At 47.0% G+C, this 17,421-nt stretch overlaps 1 protein-coding gene across 3 annotated transcripts in view; it reads right to left on the bottom strand.

The window, feature by feature from the left end:
- Positions 1–258: 258 nt before the first annotated feature.
- LOC118097497 (semaphorin-3F) overlaps positions 259–17,421 on the bottom strand; it is a 32,586-nt gene continuing 15,423 nt past the window's right edge. For all 3 annotated transcript variants that reach the window (XM_035140371.2, XM_035140370.2, XM_035140369.2), the window contains exons 8-18: positions 17,169–17,308; positions 13,576–13,690; positions 12,288–12,357; positions 12,026–12,170; positions 11,531–11,753; positions 10,938–11,026; positions 10,801–10,842; positions 10,384–10,541; positions 9,274–9,341; positions 2,155–2,288; positions 259–1,878 (exon numbers count right to left, since the gene is read on the bottom strand). In XM_035140371.2, the coding sequence (XP_034996262.1) occupies positions 1,417–1,878; positions 2,155–2,288; positions 9,274–9,341; positions 10,384–10,541; positions 10,801–10,842; positions 10,938–11,026; positions 11,531–11,753; positions 12,026–12,170; positions 12,288–12,357; positions 13,576–13,690; positions 17,169–17,308 (1,646 nt within the window). In that variant the 3' untranslated portion in view covers positions 259–1,416. The remainder of the gene's footprint in view (positions 1,879–2,154; positions 2,289–9,273; positions 9,342–10,383; positions 10,542–10,800; positions 10,843–10,937; positions 11,027–11,530; positions 11,754–12,025; positions 12,171–12,287; positions 12,358–13,575; positions 13,691–17,168; positions 17,309–17,421) is intronic.

The following is a 17,421-nucleotide window of genomic DNA, read 5'->3' as shown; positions in this document are numbered from 1 at the left end:
GGCAAGCAAAGCAGGGGGCTGCGGGGGACGTGACGTGACTGTAGACCCCAACATTTGTCAATCTTTTGGTGGCATGTAGAAGGAGGCGGTAGACATTAAAATGAGAGACTTGAGCCTGATGACTTGTTTCCCCAGACTATTAAGAGGAAATGAGAGCCCAGTCAATCCACCAAGGATGGGAAAAGGCATAAATGCACCCATTCTGTTGGTGATAAGCAGTGTTTGCGGGAACCATTGCCAAGGCAAAGAACTGTATGATCTAGTTGAGATTCCTTTATTGGAGGGGCTTGGACTAGATGACTTCGGGAACCCTCCCAATGCAACAGTTACATGATTCAATGAGGTTTTGATGATTAAGTGGTATATAAAGCACATTAAATAAAATGCTATAGTGCAGGTTTCAGGTTGCATCTGGTTTCTGGGAGAAAAGGCACACCTAGCAGTGTTTCATTTGAATGTCTGCTACATCCTCCCACATTCCATCTTAAGATTCTGACTAAATGTAGTCTCCATGGTTTTAGCACTAGTCAATTCTCCCCTCCCTGCTTTTGTTTACCTGAAGAAGCATTCTAAAGAATTTGAAACCTTTATAACATTTTGGTTCACTTAATAAAAGTATTTTCCTAAGTTGGATATTGAAATATACAGAGCAATTGGTCTGCCCACTCAAGCAAATTAACTGTATTTGCTTATTTGGCCAGAGACCAGACAAAACCTAGGATAGATTTGCCTGTTGATTACTTCCATTCAAGGGTAAGGGTCAGTTTTATACCTGTGTTGTAGCCAAGGTAAAAGTCAGCTTAATAACATGTTTTTTATCCTTCTCTGATGTTGACCCCTCCCATTCTTTGATCTAACTGGATGGGGCATTACAACTACATTTTAAATATAATTTTAGGATCACTGTGCAGGAATGTTGTTACTTTCAGAAATTCACCATGGCCCTCTGCATTTTGTTTAGAAAATAAACTGGCATTTTTATTCTCTGCAGTCTGCTCCTGTAACAGAGGGATAATAAACCATGAGGTTAATGTTGAAGGAAGCCCCACCATTTTCTTATCACAGTAGGAAAAACAGTTGTTAGCGGGGGTGGTGATGGTAGGTGGGTGGGAGTGAATGAGCATTGTAAAAAATAGACTCTAAAACCAAAGCCCCTGGAATCTGCACTGGTCATATATCTACAGCTGTGGGAAAAGCCAGTGAGCCTTGGTCCTGCAAAACCTTGGAATTAGCCTGGACACACAACACAACACACATTATTAGCATCAGTGCTGTCCCCTCGGATTGAGGAGGAGAGAGGTTTCCCGCATCTCTGTATCCACCCATCTCTTACAAAGAGTCCCTTGGAATGTCATTCTCTCACGCCAGAGAACGTGGGTTCAAATCCTCTCCCCACTCTTTCCCCTCCCATGAAGCTCAGCTCCGAGGAGGGGAATGGTGACCTGTCCATGGCTTGGAGCGGTGGTGGTGCTGGCGGCGGCGGCTACTGCTGTTGATGCTGCTGCTTCTTTGGGAGTGCTGGGGACTACTTCTGGTCCAGTTCAGAGAGTGCTGGGTGGCTCTGTACCAGCTGCTTTGCTGTTCCGAGTCCCACAGACTAGGTCCAGTGTGGGACTGGCGGCCGCTCCGACTACGCCGTGTATCCTGACCTTTGTTGAGCTGTCGCCAGTAGCTCTCGCAAATGCCAAGAGCAGGGGCCTCCTGGGTGATGGCCCCCTCCAGCAAGGCATGTGGAAGTATGTGCAACCGAAGACGGCGCAGTGTGTGGCGGAATCTGTTCTCTGTGCCTATGCACTGGTAGAGCCCACCATCAGCTGGTGTCACTGGGCCTAAAAGCACACCCTGAGGCGTGCGCAGTAACACACGATCACGGGGCAGCTGCAAAGGGAAGAAGAGAATGAGGTAACTCAAGGAATTTAAATTTTCTCTTTAGAAATTGAATTCTGTCTGTAAATTCCTGCAGCAGTTAGTGTAGCTGCAGTTTTTGTGAGAGAAAAGTGGCTCCCAACATTCCTCTTATGTCAGAGATGCGATAAGACTGTTGTTTTTTTTAAGACAGACACCAGTGTGAATACTATCCCCTCCCAAAAAAAGTTTAACATCTCCACAGTCCACACACTCATAGCTAAAGGTTATTCAGGATGAGGGACTTACCACCTTGCGCTTGTCAGAATTATCAGCTTGCATAAGCCACTTGATGGAGGCATGGGGAGATCGTGGTTCACACTCTAGGAATACACTTCCGCCTTCTAGTCCATATTGAATCTGCTCGTGTAATTGTTGCTCTACTGTAAAAAGAAAAAGAAAAAAGTTGCAAATACGTCCAGGATTTCTTGAGTGTTATAACTCCACTGTAATTCTGTATGTTCTGCAAGTTTGTCTTATTTTTAGTTACAGGTTTTTAGCCGTGTTGGTCTGACATAGTCGAAACAAAATAAAAAAATTCCTTCCAGTAGTACCTTAGAGAACAACTAAGTTTGTCATTGGTATGAGCTTTTGTGTGCATTTTGTTTATCTGAAGAAGTGTGCATGCAAACGAAAGCTCATACCAATGACAAACTTAGTTGGTCTCTATTTTTTATTTTGTTTTGTCTTATTTGGTTAGCACACAGGTTTGCTTTTCCAGAATTAATGCTGCAGAAATAGTTAACTCAAGAATTCAGCAGCCATCAACCAATTCCTCATGCCTACACCACAACTGTATTGCCCAAAGCTTCATCACTGTTCCATGTAGTAAGAGGAATCCCCCACAGCCTTGGAACTGGGCCCCAAGACTAAGTACAGCTACCTGCAGCACAGCCAGTTTTAGGCTCCATCTATGTTGAGTAGAATATAGGCAGTGCTCCTGGAAAGGCAGTAAAATGACAAGCATTACTCTGGAAAAGAAGTACAGCTTAGCACAAAACTGAGCACTTCTGCACCTGTGAGGGAGATGTGTAGGCAGGGCCAACCTGGTAAGTCTACAAAAGCAAAGCACTGAGCTCAGTTGATGAGATGCCCAACCAGGCCAGCTTGTTCAATGGTTGGGAATACAAGTACAGTCATACCTCAGTTTAAGTACGCCTCGGTTTGAGTATTTTCAGTTTAAGTACTCTGCGGACCTGTCTGGAACAGATTAATCCACTTTCCATTACTTTCAATGGGAAAGTTCGCTTCAGGTTAAGTACGCTTCAGGTTAAGTACGGACTTCCGGAACCAATTACACTCATACCTCGGGTTAAGTACACTTCAGGTTGAGTACTCCGCGGACCCGTCTGGAACAGATTAATCCACTTTCCATTACTTGCATTGGGAAAAAGTTCGCTTCAGGTTAAGTACGCTTCAGTTTAAGTACTCCACGGACTGTCTGGAACGGATTAATCCACTTTCCATTACTTTCAGTGGGAAAGTTCGCTTCAGGTTAAGTACAGTTCAGGTTAAGTACAGACTTCTGGAACCAATTGTGTTTGTAAACTGAGGTACCACTGTACCAGAAAAACAACAAAAGCCAACATACTTTTCTGCTAGACATTTCAAAAGACAACATATTTTCATCCCAGTCTTGTTAGATGAGAGTGGTGTGGTTCAGTTATCTAAAGCTGTAACAGCATGTTATGAACTATATTAAAAGCACTTCTGTCATTAGGAGCTATGGATCACACCAGTGATGCTTTACTGAATGCCCACAGGCAGCCCTCATTCTCCAGTGCTTCCAACAGATAGGAATGAGTTGTTCAAGAACCCATGAAAAAGACAAGCCAACGGTGCCTTTGATTTAGATCAGGCATAGGCAAACTCAGCCCTCCAGATGTTTTGGGACTACAACTCCCATCATCCCTAGCTAACAGGACCCAGTGGTCAGAGATGATGGGAGTTGTAGTTCCAAAACATCTGGAGGGCCGAGTTTGCCTATGCCTGATTTGGATACATCGTAATGTCTTCCAATGGAGGATTAGTAAAGCTGCCAACCACCTGGCAAGCAGTAAATATGTGGGAGATCACACTTTGCTGAATCTGCATTAAATGTGACCGAGCTGAGCAGCCAAGTCCGTCATCAGGGAAAGAGCTAGTGCTGGATTCTGAACCAAAGTGTAAGTAAGGCTCAAGCAGTATTACAAAAATTTAGGAAAGAGTCCTTTGTCACAACTTCAACAGAGGCTAATCATGGACAAAAAAATACCCAACGTGTTTAAAAATGTTGCTTTGGTTGGGGACATATCCTCAGTTGCAAAAATTAAATAAAAAACACAAATTTGCTGCTTTCCTATTAGAGATCAGAAATGCAACAGAGACTAAATTTGCCTACCACATTTCAGCCCACTTTCCTTTTAGTTAGACTCCATTTTGTATCCTGTATCTTCTGGGCCAGGGGTAGGCAACCTAAGGCCCGTTGGCCACATGTGGCCCAATCGCCTTCTAAATCCGGCCCGTGGACGGTCCGGGAATCTGTGTGTTTTTACATGAGTAGAATGTGTCCTTTTATTTAAAATACACCTCTGGGTTATTTGTGGAGTCTGCCTGGTGTTTTTATATGAGTAGAATGTGTGCTTTTATTTAAAATGCATCTCTGGGTTATTTGTGGGGCATAGGAATTTGTTTGGTTTCCCCCCTCAAAATATAGTCTGGCCCACCACATTGTCTGGGGGGATGGTGGACTGGCCCACGGATGAAAAAGGTTGCTGACCCCTGTTCTGGGCCATCAAAAAAGCCTTTCATTCCCCTCTCCAACTTGTTTAGTTTCTGAAGTGGAGGACAAGAGGAATGACAACCATTACCAATGATACCACACCTTAGAACACAGGAAGACTGCCGGAATTGCCAAATTAATGTAGAGAAGTCGAGGAACAGGGAAGTACAGAGTTAGCTCTTAGGAAGTGTTCACTGCCAATTTGAGAGAAGGAATGCCTTCATTGTGGAACTGCTGTAGCACCTTTTTAGTGTACCCAAGATAAAACATTCTGCATTTGAGTAGGCATATGACAAAAACACTCTTGCAGCCAGAAGAAGCAAGCAAGCAAGCAACACTCAGGAATTCCTGATATCCAAGAATTTAATAGAAGAATTTAACCTTCAGATAAGATGAGAATAGCACACACACCCTGCTTTGATATCTGAGAATCCTGTGATCCTCAAACCTACCAAGCTTGAGATGATCCTGCAGTACAGTTGACCAAGCAGTAGCTGGATGTTCACAATCTCAAAGCCCCACTCAAGTGCCACCGAAGGCAGAAAAGCGAGCAAAGCTGGAAACCTGCGTATGATTACATCTTGACCGTCCTGATCTGGCTTAAAAGGTAGATTGCTTTGCCACAATTTGCATAAGTCTTGGCCCGGGAGACTGTGCTAAAGGGGCAGGTTAGTGATAAAGAAACATTCTCCAGGGAAAGTAGAAAACAACATTGAAATAAATTAAGCTATGCATACCATTTCTCCCATTGATGAAACTGTTAGCCACTCAGTGAGCTACTAACATCCTGACCATGACTGACATCACAGCCAAATTCTCTCAGGAGCTGGCCTAGAGGTGCAAAATCCCACACTACAAGAGGGATGGGGAACCTATGGTCCACTGGGTGTTGCTGCACTACAACTCCCATCGTCCCTGGCTCCCATTATTGGCTCTGCTGTCTGGGACTGATGGGGGTTAGAGTCCAACAACATTTGGAGGACCACAATTCCTCCATTACTATTCCTTGAGAAGGCCTTGCCCATTGCGACAGTTTCGCAAAGTACACCAAAAATGACCACTGCATCTAAGGAAGGAGGCTTGGGTCCATCAAAGCTTGTGGCATAATAAAGTATTTCTCTTTAAGGTGCCACAAAACGTTTGTTGTCTTTGCTGAAACAGACTAAGACAGCTGTATCTCTGGAAACACTAACATCAAGACAGGCATCAGTCAAGATAACCTTTGCATCTCAAGCTGTGTGTGGCCTATAGCTTATCCTGCAACCTCTAAACTGGAAGACACTGTCCCATTGCTAGTGCTAAGTTTGTTTCAATTTCAGCCCCAATCTGTTTGTGTGTGAGGAGCAGGGGGACGCCATCTTGTTCTTTGCCTCAGGAACCAAAATGTCTTGGGCCAGCCTTAGACATACTCCTTTGGAAAAAGTAAAATGGCAAGACTCTTGGTCAGAAGCTGCCACTGATAACAATGAGGAAGGAAATGACTTGGCAAGTGCTTCTACTCAGTTGGCCAGATGAGTCTTTTAGTAAGCCTTCCTGATGATAAGCCTTGAGAGTGTTAGCCCCATTCTCTTCTGCTGCCTCTAAATTAGACTGTCTTTCCTTCTGCGCTGATGTCCCTCAGGTATTCTTCATAAGCAGGGAAGCCCAAGAGCTGCATAGGTATAAGCAATCTCACTTAACCCATTAGAAAAATTATAAAGCCTCCCAGACATCTTGGAACTAGACTGAACACTCCTATAGATATTATCACAAGGAATAACAACAAGAGTGTGTGTAAGGGGGAAAGTATTTGCTGGGCAGAGGGGGCTGTTGTGCTCAGGTTCTTTGGGCTTCCCTTAGGCATCTGGTTCGCCACTATGAAAACAGGATGCTAGACTAGCTGCCCCATTGGCATGATGCAGCAGGCGCTCCTCACATTATTAAGGTCTTGAGAACAGAGGGTTGTTCACATGTCACATTGAACATAGGCACAAGCCGTATCTACACATGTACCAGTGTTCATGTGAAAAAGGGCGCGTGTGTGGATTTGTGCAACACAACTATTTACTTGTGGAATCACGCCCACTTGACCACTTTGATCTGCAGAATTAGCACTGCCATAGATGCCATATTTGTAAGAAATTGTTGCAATTTTTTTTTGCAAACTGCTTAGAGGTTGGTGGTTCATAAAGGTTGTGTGTGCGCATGTGTGTGCGTGACATATGAATACCACTTACACTTGCTGAAATTCCCTTTGTCAAAGGTACTGAAGATTTTGTGCTGAGCCCCAGACTATTGCTGATCAGTCTGAATCTGCTTCAGCAAAGCCCTGTGGACCCACCAGGCCATCCTCAAATCCTTAGGAGGATTTGTCTGGAGGGAAGAAGGCAGACTACACCTAAGAGTAGGATAGAGCAGCATACAGTCCTAGTTGAACCCACCTCAGCAGAGCACAGCGCTGGAAGAGGTGCAGAAAAAGATAACCTCAGGTGATCAAGGAGCTAAAGCATCATCACTACAAGCCTAAAGTGTCTGATACCTTCATGGCTTACAATGCAGGAGGACAACTAAGGGAACCACAGCAGAGGTTCGTAAAATTACGCATGTTGTAGATAGAGAGGTTTTTCTCCCTCTGCCATCACTTTAGGCTACCCAATGGAATTCATGGGCAGCAGATCCCCAGACAGACAAAAGTAAGCACTTTTTTTTAAAAACCAGCACATCATTGGTTTATGAAATTCACTGCCTCACAACAAGGTGAAGGCCATTATCTAGTCCTCCTTTAAAGTCATTTATGCCAAAGTCACGGAGGATGTAGTTCCATTCATGGCTATTACCCAAGAGGTCTATATGGAACACCCACTTTCAGAGGCTGAATTTCAACTACTGTGGGGCAAGCAGCAAAGCTGTGTTGGCATCATGCTCTGCTTGCCTGCTTGCCAGGAGCATCTGACTGGGATGCCAGACTTAGGCGGACCTTTGTTCTGAAGCTGCAGGGCTCTTCTTGCACTTCTATAAGATTTCCACGGCCTCAAGGGCCTTCAAAGAAATTGAGCATATTATTCAAAATAAACAATTAAAAAACAAGATTCTAAAAGGTTCTCCCATCTTTCACCTTTGTCACCAAAAGGATGAAACAGAAACGCAGGTTTGGAGCACCTTGTAACTTTATTAGAGAGCAAGACTCTCTTTCAGAACCAGCATACATAACCCATCATAAGTGGCATTTCTTCTGGTAACTTGCAGCAGTTCTTGTGGGGCAACCCATCTTGCCATTGTGCAAGAATTACTCTTCCATTACAGGAGTTTCATGCATAGGGGTAGTAATGTTTATGTCTCACAAGGGTGGGAAATCTTTTTCATTCCCCCATGGCTAACCTTCTGGAGGCTTCATGCTGGTGGTTGGCAGTGAGAGGCCAAAGGGGGTGGAGATGCTTGCTTTTGCCAACGGGCTACATTCCAGCCAGCCAAAAGACGAGATTTCTACCTCCACCTGACCTCTCTCCATACTTTATCTGAGCAAGCAAGAGTTATCACGCTCCAAGGACACATTCCCACCAGGCAAAAGCACAAAAAGGGTATCAAAAGTGGCCTGGGAAGACTCCTGAAGGCCAGACAGAGATATCAGGAGGGCTTTGTGCCAACTTACACAAATGCTTCCCATGTGTGGAGATCACATTGTTTGCCCATACCACCTTTCCCTGCACAACCCCAGCGCTAACTCTTAGCATTATCCCACTCCCCGTTTCTAACCCACTAGAAGGTCATTGTGTTCCCCTTTTGAAGATCCTGACACCCGTCTCCCCTGCACTAGTAAATCCTCAAATGGTCAATTCCGTTCATTTCCCACCCCCACCAATCTCTAATCTAGATTGTCCTCTGACACTCAATGCAGAGAATACCTTCAAATTTATCTTCTAAATCCTCATTATGTTTAACACAGCATATGCAATCCTCCCCTTCTAATTTGGAATTACATTACTTTCAGGGGAAAGGGAAGCTGCCTTTTACCAGGTCAGAATCCATCCAGCTCAGTATAGTACTCTGACTGGCCACAGCTCTCCAGGGTCTCAGCCAAGAGTCTTGCCCATCACTTGCTAAACCAACCCTTAAAAAAAACAAAAAACTGTAGATGCCAGGGATTGATTCTGACACCTTCTGTATTCATCCTATGTGCTATGGCCTCTTCATTCAGCAACAGAGCTTGCTTTTATAAAGCCAGGAGTTGCTGCAGTAGCCAAACCACACAGAGTTTTCTCTCAAACTTTATTACATTGCCTTCCTTGCAGAAGCAGTGAATTTGTTTTTCTTCCAAGTGCTGAACAGGCATGTCCTGGTCTGAGCAGCTGAGATAACCCTTCCTCCTGTGGCAATTAGGAACAGAGCTTGCCTCTGCCTTTTGATCCCCAGAGGAGCCGGACTTCCCATTCCAGGCACTCCTCCTGAGACTTGCCAAATTTTGTCAACATTTGTGTTAAGGGAAACGGCACATTTGTTGGCAAGCACTTCTTCACACAGCACACAGTTGGAGTATGGACTATGGATCTCCATCAGCTTGGGTGGCTTTAAAAAAAAGGATTAGACAAATTCTTGGAGAAGAAGTCTGGGATGGAGCTGTGAAGACTTACCTTTGGCATTAAAGCCCCGGCACTGCCGCAAAGGGTCACCATGTTTGATGTCCTGACGGCGGCTCCTCCTAAATGAGAGGGAAGAGGTCAAACTCATTCCCTTTTCCATCCCAGGAGCCTTCTTTGAGTCTTTCTTTTGAGCAGCTAAGGGAAATTGTTAATAAACACCGACCAACCATAATCATGATGATACTTGGTGCTTATTATTTTTCTGTTCAACAGCCAGGGATGGAGCATCTGTAGCCCTCCAGATGCTGTTGCACTACAACTCCCATCATTGACCCTGACCATTGGCCATGCTGGCCGGGGCTGATGGGAGTTGGAGTCCAACAGCATCTGGAGGGCCATAGATGCCCCATCCCTGATTTAACCGACTCATCCTGCCTCCCTTCAGTTTAGTGCTTCAAGGCTGCTTATATTTGAACAAAATTGTTTTCAGTCAAGTTTCCACATGCAGACCCTTCTCTTAGAACAAGCTGCCATGCTCTCTGCCCTTTGTCCACACTGGAGGGACACACCAGAGGCAAATAGGACAAGGTGGGGAGGGGAGGCAATCTCAGTATTGGTGGCAACAGGGGGGCTGGGGAAGCCGCCTTAGAGCAGCCACCGCCCAGACCAATCTGAGAGTGGGAGAGAACCGCCAGGCCAGGGACGCTCCTGCCACAGCCACAGCCACACATTACTTTTGCTCAGGCCTGATGGAAGTAAATAGCCCTCATAGAAGTGGGCTTGGAGGAACTGGCTCTTTCCCTTGTCAGTGGTGTTTTTGGGTGCCTCTGCCAGAGCAAAGAGCAAGCCCTACCCCTGGAATGGAATTCACTCCCACAAGGTGTAGTATGGTCACCACCAACATGGGTGGCTTTAAAAGAGGATTAGACAAATTCATGGAGTGGCTGCTAGCCTTGATGTGCTACCTCCACTGGCAGAGGAAATGTGTCTCTGAATTGCTGGGGGCTCCCCACAGGCACACGGTTGGCCATTGTGAGAACAGAACGCTCAACTCGATGGGCCACTGGCCTGACCCAACCTCCAGGCTCTCCTTACATTCACGCTTCCCTCCCTCCTTCCCACCGCATTTGCCTTCCCAACTTAGCACTCTCCGGATGTTACCTTTTGGCTGTGTGGCTGTAGCGTGTGCAGCGCTGCCCGTCCCAAGCGCAATAGGGATCCCTGGCCAGGCAGCAATCGGCACAAGCTTCACCGTATTCGCGGCACCGATGGAGGCTCAGCTGGGAGACCCCCACGTCTGAGGAGGCGTACAGCTGTTGCTGCAGAGCAGAGAGGAGAGAGCAGCGGCTGAATGGGCACCTGGATTTCTCCAGACCGCCCACTTGCCTCCCACAAGACGAAGCCAAGGGTCCTGGTCTTCAGCCTCCGCATAACAGCAGCGGAATCCTAACCTCCCTTCTCAGAGTTGGAGGACCAAGCCCACAAGGTCCTTCAGGTACCTGCACCCCTGTCAGAGCAGCGACCCAGAGTGCTCATCTCCTACTTTGCTCCTCAGTAATAGGTACCTCAGCCACCTACCCGTTTAGAGGATATCCACAGGGTCTTAACAGGTGCTGGAGCCTGTAGGGCAAAAAGAGAAGAGGCCAAAGTTGAGAAGGGGAGAGACAGGCGGCAGTGTTAGGGCAGCAACAACAGGGAGCCATGTGTTTACTCACCCTGAACACTTCCACCTCCTCCAGGGTCAGCTCTTCCGAGATGCCCTGTTCTTTCGGCAGCACAATCACCTTCTGCACTGTGCCCTGGTCTGGAGGAAGAAGACCCAGACATCATCCTTCAGAAGCTATGGAGGACATTTTACTCCAGTGCTTCAAAGAGATGAACTGGATGCTTGTGGGTGGTATTTAGGGACAACTTTCAAAGGTGTTGACGTTTACCTTCAAAACCCACGCTAGGGATGGGGAACCTGTCTAGCTCGTAAGATGTTGTGGGACTCCAACTCCCCTCAGCCCCAAGCAGCACGGTCAGGGATGATGGGAGTTGTAGTCTGAGAGCCACAGTTTTCCCAATCGGCCGGGGAAATTAAGAAAAAGAAAAGCCACTCAGGTCACAGCTGGGAATTCAGTGGTATTCATTATGCACTTGAGGCCCCTATTAGCACCTTTAACAATAACGGGTCAAGAGGTGAGCTTTCTAGGTGACTTCCACCACAGCTTGTCTGATGGGGGCAGTGGTGGCAGCTGAAGAGTAACAGTGTCAGAAAGCACCCCTAGCTATGCACTCTCCAGCAGCTCTAGCACCCATTACTTACCTGTCCCAAGAAAGAGAACCTCGTAGCGCCCGTCCACTGCATCCACTAGGTCCACGGCCAAGGTGGTGAAGCTGTAAGGCACATTGGTCCTCACCAGCAGGGGGCGGCGCTGCAGCGGGTAAACAGCATTGTACATCAGAGGGTGGGCACGCACAAACGTCACCAGCTCGTCCGAAAATTCACGTGTGGATCGAAGTCCTGGGGTGAAGGTTCCTCCTGGGCACTGAGAAAGAGAGCCAGGTAGTAGAGTCAGAGTCTTGGCCAGGGTGGGGGGAACTGTAGGGTTCCAGCTTTCCCCACCCTACCCTGCTAATCTTCTGTGTACCCAGAATGCAAAGGAAACACACAATTAAGTGTAAAGCAGGAGAGGGGGTAAATATAAGAAAGAAATCGCAAGGAGCTTAGGGGAATGGAAGGAGAAAGGGGAGGCAAACAATGAAATATAGACACTGAGACGACTGGTACATTAGGGAGGGAGAGGCCTTGATGACTCACAGCTCCAGGGCGAGGATAGGGCACCCGTCCCGTGTAAGGGCCCCACTGGTAGTTGTGCCCCTCCTTGTGGGCAAAGGGCCCATTGAAGACTGTGCGAATGTCGGCCATGGAGTAAACGCAGACCGCAGAGCCACGGAACACGGACCTGGGGGAAGGGAGAAGGGAGAAAGGGGCATGCACATGTGTGAGGCCCAATGCCTGCTGAGCAGGCTAAGCCCCAACACTGAAGCCCAGCTGTCCCCACCATGGGGCGTTCACTCACCCCAATGAGGAGAACACCCCGTAGACCAGAGGGTGCTTCTCATCCTGAGTCGGCAGCAGGAAAACATCACCTGGGAGAGGGAAACAAAGAGGCAGAGCTTCTTGAGGGAGGTGGGTAGGTTGTGCGTGCAAGATTGCCAGTCCCATATAGCTTATGGCCAACCCCCTGCATCAGGCATGGCAACTTGAATAAAAGTTGGTGCCTTATACCTTGCATGCATCTCCCAATTAGATCTGTGTTGTGGCTTAGGGAGACATACTAAAACAAATGGCATGGCAAGGAGTTGGATTAAATGATCCCCAGATCCCTTCCAACTGTACAATTCTATGATTCTATGAACACTCCGAAGAATTGATGCTTTTGAATTATGGTGCTGGAGGAGACTCATGAGAGTCCCATGGACTGCAAGAAGATCAAACCTATCCATTCTTAAGGAAATCAGCCCTGAGTGCTCACTGGAAGGACAGATCGTGAAGCTGAGGCTCCAATACTTTGGCCACCTCATGAGAAGAGAAGACTCCCTGGAAAAGACCCTGATGTTGGGAAAGATTGAGGGCACTAGGAGAAGGGGACAACAGAGGACGAGATGGTTGGACAGTGTTCTCGAAGCTATGAACATGAGTTTGACCAAACTGCGGGAGGCAGCGGAAGACAGGAGTGCCTGGCGTGCTATAGTCCATGGGGCCACGAAGAGTCGGACACGACTAAACGACTAAACAACAAATGAACACACATGGAAATCCAATGGTTTCTTCCAAAGGGTCATAGGAATGTCCAGAGAAATAGGTTGCTTACATCAGAGATGGGATTGATGGGAGTTGGGAATCCACAGGATCCCCATCCTTGGCTACACAGTGAATTTAGGGAGATCTACAAATGGCCAAATGAAGAAAAGCATTGCTCATCCCAATGGCCATTGGAACACACAGGGCTGGGATCTTCTACCTTGACCTGGAATGCTAAGAATAACAAGCATCTCGGCAGATGTCTTTTGGAATGGCCTCAAGAATGCCTTGAAGTTGGCAGAGCCAATATATTTCAATGGCCGCTCTCTGGTTACACCTGGCTTTAAGTCATTCCAGCTAATTTCTCCAGAGCTTAGGGTGCAATTCTGTCTCCTGTGCCTCAACCCACTTACAGTCACCTGCACACACACAGGCATTCACTAAGCCTCATGTTTTTGCACCAAGGGTGGAACCTGAAATCCTTATGACCTTAACCTCCCCCTGCCAGCATAATTCATTTCTGCCCCGCCAAAGCAAAATCCCTCTCCAAAACAGCAGCTCACGGAGCTCATCAAAGAAAGTCTCCACGCCGTCCTCTCCAATCACCGAGCAGACAAGCCGAGCTTTAAGGAAAGTCGTCCACTTGTTCACCAAAGAGCGCTGCCCGCCATCATCATTCTGAAAAGGGAAATGTACAAGGGTCTGTCAGTTAACCCTGACGGTGGGCAAAGCGAATCACATGCTTGGTCTCTGAGTGCACAGCTTTTCTTGCAGAAATAGGCAGCGTGTAGAGCCCAGGTCTGGATTAGGATATTGGGGGGGGGCTTTAGTTCTCCCCCGCCACTAGTATGCTCCAAATCTAGAAAAGAGGGTGATGTACTTGCAATCTGCATTGGGTCAGGGGGAAGCTCTTTCACCCCTGAAGAACAAATAGATTCAGCAGCCACCTCTGGGCTGGAAGATGAAGAAAGCCATTTTTTGTACTGGGACCTCTTGCCTGAACACCAACATGCAAGCAAGAAGCAGAAAATCAGAACATGGAGGGCATGGAATAGGAAATGGTAGGAAAGTTTTATCACAGAGGAGCAGAGAAAGCCAGAGCCCCTAGGATTTGGAGACCTAAGAGCAGCAGGAGACCCTTAGTTGATTCAATTATGAGGTGGATCAAAAATTTCTAACCCAGGGATGGGCAGGCTTCAGGGTTGAAATATTTAACTGTATCTTTCCCCCCACCAAAACATCAAGGTTTCACCCATCAGAGCAGTGTGCAAAATAGTGGCTGGTGGGTCGGGTGGGGTGGGGTGGGGTGGGGTGGACACAGAAATAAGGAACAGGGTACCCTCTGATCACATCAGAAACCTTTGCTGATCCACTGCAAATCAGCCAGAGATCTATCAACAGAGCTTGGTTTTTCTCTCTACCCCTGCTCTAACTCTTTTTCAGCAATAGCACTGTTACCCATAGAGAAGACAGTTGGGTCAGCACTAATTCCCAGGAGAGAGATCTTCACAATCAGCTTTAATTGTGTGACCTGAATTTGCTGGAATGTGATTGAATCCCACCGTCTGGAAGTAGCACCGTTTCAGAATCTACACAGTTAAAGATTCAGGATCTATAGTAGACCTTGGAAAGTGAAGGACTCTCCTTCCTTGGAGGTTTTTAAACAGAGGTTGGATGGTCATCTGTCAGTGATTATTTAGTTGTGATTCCTGCATTGCAGGATGTTGGACTAGATGGTCCTTGGGGTTCCTTCCAACTACAATTCTATGGTGCTATAACTATATGGCCCCACCACTCTGGAAAGACTTACGAGGTTACAAAAAGAAAGCACATGGGTCTGGCCCACTTTTCTTTGAACCATACATTTTTATTGTTTAGTACATGCTTGCTTATGAAATGAAAAATAAGAAATAAAAGTTTAAAAATAAAAATGACCTGGCCCAAGGAACAACAGTAAGTAAAGGGGATGCCAGGAAACTGGGACTTACGTTCACATGTGGTGGGGGTGTAAATATGTATAATTGGGGGGGGGGAATGGTGTTTAAGGAGATAACAGAAATCACTGGGTAAAAGCTGACCAAAAGTCCAAAGGTAGCATTATTATCAATTTACGATGGGGTGGAAAGTTCGCAGGCTATGAAGGACTTGCTCACCAATTTATTGACAGCTGCACAAGTCATTATAGCTAGGAAGTGGAAGGGGCAAGGTTAATATAAAATGGAAGAATGGTATAAAGAGGTGTGGGATATAGCTATTAATGATAAATTAACGTGCTGTTAAGGTAAGACGGGGAATATGCAAGAGAAATGATTTTGAGGAGATATGGAAGGTGTTTATAGAATTTGTACTGTTAAAATGGAAAGGGGTCAAACCATTGCAAGAGAGGTGTTGAAATTTTGGGAAGTTGGATAGTTACAACGGAATGGTCTTGTGGGTGGGGTGCACATTTTTATTCTTTATTTATTATTATTACCTTGTCAAAATAAAAAATAAAATTATTTTTTTTAAAAAAAACAGTAAGGATTTGGGGTAATCTGTTCAGGCATTCTTTATTATGTGCTGCTGGGTAAATCGGTAGGTTAAGTAAAACAGGTTCCCCACACACTGTACTTAATGTAATTGTCTGGAGAGCATTTCGAACCTGAACAACATTTTGAACTCTCATGAATGTCCCGTAACTCAGAATGTAGTGGCTCTTCCCTAATCATATGACAGGGTTTCAATGGCCATGTGTTCAGTTGTCAGGGAAATTTAAATCCCAGGAAGTTCCCTGCACAAGCCACAATGAAAGGATGAGGGAATCTGGTCTCTTTTCCAAGCTCCCATGAATTTCAATAGGGCTTTTGCAAGAAAACATTTGAGTTGGTTGTGGTCACAACCTGTGCACAACAAAGACCAGAATGGCTGTGCAGATACCTAAAACTTCCCAGTAGCGGAGCTTCATGCTCCAGCATTGGGGGGGGGGGGCAGGGAGCAGATGGGGTGGTGTGCGTCCCGGGGGCGTGGCACCCAGCGCAGGGGGGGGGGGAAGCCGTGATGGTACCCCACTGGGATCGAGCTGCCGGGGGCGGTGCGCTCCCCCTGTACTCCTCTTCCCTGCCAGTACACCTTCCATAGGCTTGCTATGGTGCACAGCTGTGCTGCAACTGTGCTTGCTTGCGTGTCTGCACCTCTGTGTGCTTGTGGGAATGCAGAGAGATAGGCACAGAGTAATGTGGAAGTGGGGAGTGCTCCTGTTCAGGGTTCCAGCCCGCCAATAGTGCTCTCTTCCACAACACACCACCCCCCAACAACAACAGACACCAAGTGTTCATTGGGCTGCTAGCTTTTCTGTGTTGGTTTCTTCCACACAAACACATGGCCGGCCAAAGATAGCTTGCACTTCTGTAAACTCTGAGGTTCTCCCAAGCATGCTGACACCTCCCTTTTATTCCTCAGTTGCCTAATTTGGTTTTATAATCCTGCTGACACTCACTAGCAGAGTTCACTAGCTGAAAGGTGAGTGATTATGGCCCAAAGAAGATCCCTGCAGGAACAGACGGATGAAAGTTCTAGTCCATTATCCTGTTCCTTGGGAAGTTTGCAAACAAGGCATCAGGCAGCTTCCCACTAGATTTCCCCAATAGCAGCATCTGCCATACTGCCTCTGAATTCCTATAGTACACGACTACAGCATTGTCTGGTTATTAAATCCAACACACATGTATGGTAGTCAACTAATTCATCCTGTTAGTGTATGGACTACCACTAGCACAACAAGACTCCCTCCCCATCTCCTCCCCCTGCATGTGCCCCAAAATTTGCTCCAGAGGGTTGGAGGAACCCTAGAACAAATTTAGGGGGTATGCAAATGTAGGATGGGGGGGGAGTCCCATTGAGCAAGCAGTAATCCTTAGGCTAGTGGGACCTTGACTTAGCTACACTGAAGGCAACCCAGAATTTGGAACCCTTTTCTAGGATCTCCAGGTGCAATTTTAGCTCTGCAGCACATGGCAGGAGGAAGGACACAGCCATCACCACCAGCAAAACACACGCTCACACACCCCTCAGGCGGCAGCCCCCAGCCTGCTCCATCTTTCTCAGCCTGGCTCGCCATGCCTCAAGCCAAAACTCAACCGTGTGGGTGGGTGTCTCCCCCACTCCAAGCGTCGCTCACCAGGCAAACCCGTCCCACCCGAGCGAGCACAGCAGGCCCCACGGCACCCTCAAGCGCTTTCTCACGGAAAAAGAAGTAGAGCTTGTCATCGTTGTGGTCGGAGCTGTCGGGGATGACGCGGGCGTGGAGGAAGACAGGGTCTGGTGGGGAGGGGAAAAGGTGCCGTTACTTTGGTCCACCACTAGGCAGCACAAGCAAACACTTTAGGCCAGTGGCTGCCAACCTTTGGGGGCAAGCGTGCCACAACAAGTCA

The sequence above is a fragment of the Zootoca vivipara genome, chromosome 16 (genome assembly GCF_963506605.1).
Source record: "Zootoca vivipara chromosome 16, rZooViv1.1, whole genome shotgun sequence".
NCBI lineage: Eukaryota > Metazoa > Chordata > Lepidosauria > Squamata > Lacertidae > Zootoca > Zootoca vivipara.
Note: the sequence above shows the minus strand (reverse complement) of the source record. Positions and strands in the feature narration are given on the sequence as shown.